This window comes from Hippopotamus amphibius, chromosome 12 (assembly GCF_030028045.1).
Source record: "Hippopotamus amphibius kiboko isolate mHipAmp2 chromosome 12, mHipAmp2.hap2, whole genome shotgun sequence".
In the NCBI taxonomy this organism is placed as follows: Eukaryota; Metazoa; Chordata; class Mammalia; order Artiodactyla; family Hippopotamidae; genus Hippopotamus; species Hippopotamus amphibius.
In genome coordinates, this window is record NC_080197.1 from 87871438 (window position 1) to 87878946 (window position 7509).

The 7509-nt window shown below is 56.9% G+C and overlaps 1 protein-coding gene across 1 annotated transcript; it reads left to right on the plus strand.

The window, feature by feature from the left end:
• Window positions 1-28: 28 nt before the first annotated feature.
• On the plus strand, window positions 29-6403 carry DHH (desert hedgehog signaling molecule). The gene is made up of 3 exons (XM_057702636.1): window positions 29-2148; window positions 4849-5110; window positions 5371-6403. The coding sequence occupies exons 1-3, from the start codon at window positions 1846-1848 to the stop codon at window positions 5994-5996; spliced, it is 1191 nt and encodes a 396-aa protein (XP_057558619.1). The 5' UTR covers window positions 29-1845; the 3' UTR covers window positions 5997-6403.
• The last annotated feature ends 1106 nt before the right edge of the window (window positions 6404-7509 follow it).

A 7509-nucleotide genomic window follows, 5' to 3' on the forward strand; every position in this document is an offset into this window, starting at 1 on the left:
CCTTCCCCTCCACCCGCATTCTCAGTGACCTTTGGGGACTTGGATATGGTGTTAGGCCATACAATTAGGCAGTGAGAAACTCCTCCCCCCCTTAGCCTTGCTTAGAGCTGGCTGGTCACCTGACTTTTCCCTATGCCCAGGCCTTACTTCTGTGCCTTGGTTATTGGGGGTAGGTAGGCATCAGTGTTAGGAATAGGATAACCGCCCCCTATACACACCACCCCCCCACGAGCCCTTTCCTTCTTGACCTATTGGATATAGAGTAAAAGAAGTGGCTGCCTGACAAGGGTATGTGATTCTTAGAGAAGAACCTAACTCCATCTTTCCAGAGGCTATCAGTGCCTTGAATACTCTGCAAGCCCCCCTGCTATGTTAGGGGAAGGGGCAAAGTTTGTACATTGTACAAACAGATTGTACATTGCATAACTTCTAGGGACACCATTCACCTCACAGTCACTGTATGTATAGTTACTATGACTTTTCTTGCAAATGGCAATCAGGTGGCTTGAGGAAGGTCTGTTTTTTTCTAATGTACACAAAGTTACTATGAATGCTAGGCACGGAGCTGAGTGAGGAGTGAGTATGGAATACAAAAAAAAAAAAGAAGAATGTAGTTGCCACAAATACTTGCTGAGCACCCTGCTAAAGGCCAGGCATTCAGCTAAGTTTGTGTTTAAGTTTGTGCTTAAGAACTGCGTTGTCTAGTAAGGGTGACATAATTTTAATACCATACCCACAATTGATGGCAGTTAATTACTGGTTCCCAAGGAAACATAGAGGTCCGGTGTCAGGACATCAGGGAAGACTTCTTAGAGAATGATTTCTAAATGAGAGTAGATTAATGGGTGCAATGTTGCAGGCTCAAAGCCTCTGAGATGAGACCTAAATGGCTGGAAGGAAAAAAATAAAGAGGTGACTAGATGAAGGGTAAAGGGAAGCAGTCATTAGCCTGTTAGAGACTATGACTTTAAGTACCCACTGCCCTCCGGCAGCTTCCAATCCACCAGCTGGGTGTTTGGCAAGGATAAGAGAGGGGCCAAAAGTCTGAAGTCCTAAACCTATTCTGGGGAAACTCCCAGCAGAAGACTGCAAAGCTGCTAGAGAAGATGGTCCCCTGGTACCCACCCCTTCCAGTCCTGGTTACTGCTAAAGAGGAGACATGGAAATGGGGGAGGTTGGGGGAGGACCACAGAGAAGGGAGGCTCTGGTTGTGTGCCCAAAGGGTTTGGCTGGCCTTGGGCAGAAATTGGATCCCATACCTCCTGGATGATAGGGGACATGGCCTCCCGGGTAGACTTGGGGAGAGCAATGATCCAATTCAAGTATCAGAGGAGGGTGGTTCCCTGCCACACATAGGCTTAGAGGCAGAAGGATGCTTATCCAGGCAGCCAAGGACTGTAAAGCTGCTAGAATTTCCTAGGCAGGTGCCTGCCTGGTTTCCAGGATGGAAACGAAGTGGACCAGCTGTGGCCGACTGGAGCCCCCGCCCCGGTGGGAGGGGGCGGGACGGTCCTGGGAGAAGGGCGGGGGGCGGGGCCAGGGGCCACTTAAGGCGGAGCCCCGGCTTTCTGGCAGCGCCCGATCCTGGCGGCAGAGCCCGGCAGGGTTGGCACTTACCCACGACCCCCCTTCCCTGCTATGATGGCCCGTCAGTAGCAGGTTCCAGACCCCCGGGGGTATGTGGGCAGAGCTAGCGGCAGCCAGGTGCGCAAAGCCACAAGAGCTCTAGGGCACGCTGGGGGCAGCTCTGCCTGCCGCGCTCACTGGTGCCTGGGGAGATGCCCAACTGACGGGCGAGCTGGTGAGGACAAGAACGTTCCCTCTGGGCCCGAGTCCGCTGCATCCATGGCGCTGCCGGCCAGTCTGGTGCCCCTGTGCTGCTTGGCACTTCTGGCGCTGCCAGCCCAGAGCTGCGGGCCGGGCCGGGGGCCTGTTGGCCGGCGCCGCTACGTGCGCAAGCAGCTCGTGCCGCTGCTCTACAAGCAATTTGTGCCCAGCGTGCCCGAGCGGACCCTGGGTGCCAGTGGGCCGGCCGAGGGGAGGGTGACAAGAGGCTCTGAGCGCTTCCGGGACCTGGTGCCTAACTACAACCCTGACATCATCTTCAAGGATGAGGAGAACAGTGGTGCAGACCGTCTGATGACCGAGGTAAGGAGGGCCTCTCCCCACCTGCTCGAGGGCACCGCCAATGTCTCTGCTTTCCTCTGGCAGCTGGTGGAGGGGGCGGGGGATCGTGTGAGCTGGGTCTCTATAGAGAGCTTGATCTCAAGGACCTACCTACACTACTAACCCCTTCCCCCCCCCCCCAAAAAAAAAAAACAACACCTCTGCTGGCGGCACTGAGTGATCAGGAGAGATCCAGGCAGAGGCTGGATGGGGAGGGAGAGAAGGGACTAGTGAGAGTGAAGTTGGGAGAGACAGGGAGGGCGGGGAAAGGAGGATGGCGGCAGGCGAGACGGGAAATGGCTGAGGCGTGGACCGGGGGTCAGCTACCGAGCCAGGCAGGAAGGGCTGGGGTGAGCTGGGGGCCAGGAGCTGGCTAGGCAGCAGACAGAAAGCTCTGCCCTTAGCCTGGCTCCTGACCTGATGGTGTTAAAGCTCTGAAGGGGCTGGGAAAGGGGTGATCAAGGGTCAGGTCATCAGGCCATCTACCTGAGGAGGGGCTGGGCAAGAATTGTCTTTGGCATGGGGGAGCCATCCCAGAACTAGGGTAAAGCTATTCTAGAGTCTAAACGACGGTCGTGGAGTGAAAAGTTATCTTTGATGGGAAGAACAGATGGGCCCACCTGAGAATCAGGGTTCCTGTGTCCCTGAAACTCAGTTTAGCTCAGGGACTTTCCTTGGAATTAAAGGGTTAAAATGAATTCAGCTACCATGTATTGAGCATCTGTTGCAGACCAGAACCTAACCAACCTAGGGTGAGGTAAGAAGGACCACCTCTGGCCTGTGATCTCAAATGTCAGAGCTGCAAGGGAACTTGGAGGTCACATTCTTCCACCCCCACCTCCCATTTTTACATCTGAGAGTTGGGCCCCAGGAGGAAAAGCGATTTAATCAAAGTCTTGCAACTAATTAGTGGCATGGCTGGGACTAGAATTTAGGACTCCTGATTCTAAGTCCTATACACTTTCCATTACACCACCTAATTGTGTATGGAGTGGGGAGGTGGGGGGAGAGGGAGGGGTACGGATTTCCTCTGATTAACTGCCATAGTTTTCCAGGTTACTTTGTTAGGAAAACCTGTCCAGAGGAGAAAGAATTCCTTCTTGCTCCTGCCCTGAAGCCTTCCTCCTACCCAGAGACTGGGAAGGGGATACTCCTTCCCTCCTTGGTCGTGGGATATCGTGACCCTTTCCTCTGGCTTCCCCCCGCAGCAGAGTGGGCAGGACCAGGGACAGGCCCAGGAGAGGCTCTGACAAGCGAGGGAACCCCCTCGGTCCTGCTTATCTCCCACAGCCTGGCTGCAAAAGGCCTCCATTGAGTTGGCTCTACACTGGGCTGCTGCCCCCGCAGGTCAAGGCCTCAGGGCCTCCGTAGGGGACAAAACGACAAAAAGTTGGAAGGAGTTACCACTTTTCCTGTCTTCCCCCTCCCCTCCTTTCCAACTCTGCGGAGGTGTAGAAGACTCGGGAAGGAGGGCAGGGGGAAAACGTCCCTCTGGCAGTTAGTAGAAAACCAAGTCCGAGGAGAGGTCAGAGCGGGGAGAAGAAAAGGAAGCTGTCCTCTCTGCGCCTCCTCCCGCGAGGTCCGTGCTGTGGTGCGCGCCAAGGTCTCCGGCTCCCAGACTGGAGCGGCCGAGATAACCGTGGTCTCACTCCCCCGGTGCAAGCTTCTAACCGCTGCAGCTTTTCCTCCTCTCCAGTCCCACCCTGCAGGGGGCCCCCCAGATTCGCGAAAGGGCAGCTCGCGTTATTCTCAGGTGCAACTCCCACGCCTTTCTGCGCTGCCTCTGGAGCAGAGACGGAGAGATGGAGGGCTCTCAGGGCTGGCAGAGCCTGAGCTAGAACTGGGAGGGCTGGCCGCGCTGGGGGAGGGGACCTGGCGGGCCGGAGCAGGGATGGGGGGCGCGGCTTTCTGCCCTTTCCTCTCCCTGCGCCGGGGCGGCTGAAAAGCGCCTTTGTGGATGGAGCTGCTGAGTCCGCTTCTCCCGGCGCGTCCCCGGCCTCGGCCCGGGATTCTCGCTCGGTTAAGTCATCCCGGAGAATGGCCATTGTACTTCGCGCAGCCCCCGCCACCCCAACCCTTTTTTCCAGCAGCCTTGATCCCGCGCGGCTCCGCTAGGGCACCTCTGCGGGGGGGCACCACGAAAGGGTTAACGCTAGGGGCTGAAAGGAGGAGGAGGAAGGAAGGAAGGAAGCGATGCCCGGTGCCAGGGAAGGCAACGAAACAAAAGATGAATCAGGCGGAGGGAGGGCAGCCTGGGCTTGGGGCGGGGGCCAGGCTGAAACAGGGGCTCCTCTCGCCAAGCCAGGCTGCTCAACCCCTCCCTGACCAAGCTTCCAAGCCCTCTCTCAACTCTTGTCCTCTCTCAACTCGTGTCCTCTCCCAGGTTGAGCCGAGGTCCCAGAACAACTAGGGATGAGGGGTGGACATTTAAAGTGGGGGAAAAGTAGGTTTGGGCGCTCGCTCTCAATCTCAGGGGTGACCCCACAAAGACGCTCTGGAGAGTGTAGTTTAGCGACTACACCCATTCAGATTCTCACTTCCCCGGGACACTCAGAATCTGGGAGGGAGTGGAGGGGGGTCCGGAGAACAAAGGAAAATCACCCCGCCCGTCCAGGTCGCCTTTGCCCCCATGGCGGTGGTAGTGGTACTAAAGAGACTGACTCCTTTATTCCCCGCCGCCAGCGTTGTAAGGAACGGGTGAACGCGCTGGCCATTGCCGTGATGAACATGTGGCCCGGAGTGCGCCTACGGGTGACCGAGGGCTGGGACGAGGACGGCCACCACGCTCAGGACTCACTTCACTACGAAGGACGTGCCTTGGATATCACTACGTCCGACCGCGACCGCAATAAGTATGGGTTGCTGGCGCGCCTGGCAGTGGAAGCCGGCTTCGACTGGGTCTACTACGAGTCCCGCAACCACGTCCACGTGTCGGTCAAAGCCGGTACAGTAGTGGGTGGGTGGTGAGGTCCCTCCGGGGAACCGAGGGTGTACAGCCCTTTTGCGACCCTAGGGGAGACCAGATGGGCGTTAGAGTTGTAAACCACGCTTCCATTCCTGCCCAGGTTGGGACGAGATCCGTGGGAACTTGTATGTTGTTCCGGTGAGGTCTGCGCTGGGCTTGACCCACGTCTTTGAGAATGTGTACTAACGTTCTGCAAGCGTTGGTCTTCGTTCAATCCACTCTCTGCTTGTTCCCTGCAGATAACTCACTGGCGGTCAGGGCAGGCGGCTGCTTTCCGGGAAATGCCACCGTGCGCCTGCGGAGCGGCGAGCGGAAGGGGCTGCGGGAACTGCATCGCGGAGACTGGGTGCTGGCTGCAGACGCGGCAGGCCGGGTGGTGCCCACGCCCGTGCTGCTCTTCCTGGACCGGGACTTGCAGCGCCGGGCCTCCTTCGTGGCTGTGGAGACCGAGCGACCCCCGCGCAAGCTGTTGCTCACGCCCTGGCACCTGGTGTTCGCCGCTCGAGGGCCAGCGCCCGCGCCAGGCGACTTTGCACCGGTGTTCGCGCGCCGGCTGCGCGCTGGGGACTCGGTGCTGGCGCCAGGCGGGGACGCCCTTCGGCCGGCGCGCGTGGCCCGAGTGGCGCGGGAGGAAGCGGTGGGCGTGTTCGCACCGCTCACAGCGCACGGGACGCTACTGGTCAACGACGTCCTGGCCTCTTGCTACGCGGTTTTGGAGAGTCACCAGTGGGCGCACCGCGCCTTTGCTCCTTTGCGCCTGCTGCACGCGCTGGGGGCGCTGCTTCCGGGCGGGGCTGTCCAGCCGACTGGTATGCATTGGTACTCTCGGTTCCTCTATCGCTTGGCGGAGGAGCTGCTGGACTGAGCATTCCAGGCATGGAAACCTCGTGGCACCCGCCTAAACGCGAGCGTGCGGGCTGAGCTCTGGGGATGTGGGCAGCAAAAGATGCTGGTTGGGAGGGAGGGATAGGGAGAAAAATGAATGCGATGGTTTAGGGGCAACCTCTAACTGAGAGGTTGGGTCCTAGGTAGGTGGGGTTGATAATGGGTACTCCTTGAGGAGGGCTATTTATCCTCTTCTTCCCCAGTGCCTCAGCCCCACCCGATTATTTTATTTTATTTTCTATTTATAAATTGTAATATAATGATCTGCTTGTCCAGCCTGGCAAGGTACAGGGCTGGGGCACGGCGTTAACACTGTCTGACACAGGAGCCAATCTGACATCTTGACATTTTCCTACAAGTGGGCTAATAAAGGGAAGGCTTCCGGGAGCTTATTGGGAAATATCTCTGTTCAGATGGTGATTTACCTCCAGATTGGGGGAGGGAGGCATGGAGAAAGGGGACCTTACCATACTTCCCCTCCTCGCCTCCTTCCCCAGCATGTCGTCCTGCCCTACTTCCTCCTCTCAGAGGTGGCATCCCAATCAACAAGCAACAGAGACCGGAAGAGTCTGCCGTTTTCTAGGCTGCTAGTTCTTTTTCCCACCTGGAGAGGACTAGCATTCTGCCCACATATTTGTATACCAACTGTTGGAAGGACCAGGGTTATCCAAGGAACAAGAAAACCCAAACACATCCTTTCTCTGCTTATAGGGGCTCCAAAGGTGGCTCAGGCCATTGTGGGTACTGATACTGAAAGAATTCTGGCCCCCAATTGTTAGCCTGCAGTCCTAGTCCCTCCCTCAAGTAGTACTGTAGCCCCCATCCTACTCTGGTGTAGAGGTCTACATGGGGCTGATTTTTTTCCCTGGGATGTCACTGGACCAACTGATGACCCATGGGAATCCCTAGCTAATTCATAACTGATAGTCCCCACACACTCTTGATCAAGAGAAAGAACCTAGACAGAAGGCTAGAACCTATCCTTCCTAATGGGCTGAACACAGAGAACAACTTCAGCTCTCTCTGCTTAGCAGAGGGGGCAGAGGCTCTCCAAGCCAGGGCACAGAGGAATTAAAACCTGAGCCCCCTTCCTGATTACCTGTCCTTGTTGTTGTTTCTACTGGCTTCCTCCACCTTTTCCCTCTACCCTCCCATTACTGCTAGCTCTGCTTTCCTAGCCTTGGTGTTTCTGGAATCTTTGGGTTCCAATTGCAGCAGACACCTGGAATCCGGGCAGGCAGGTGCCCCTGAGTTAGGAATGGAAGCTCCGAGGAAGTTGGACTGCACTGGAAGGAGAGTGTCAGGGCCTGGGGGATGGTAGGGGTTGGTGGTACCACCAGGAGCCCACCCTTCCCTGTAGCAGCAGTGCTCTTCCTGTGCAGGGTCCCTGCTATACACTGCCCTCTAGTGGCCTTCAGGATCCGTTCCCTTCCAGGCTTTAGCATCTTTGGAAAGATGCTACACAGAGGGTGGCCTGGATTTGTGCAAAAGCG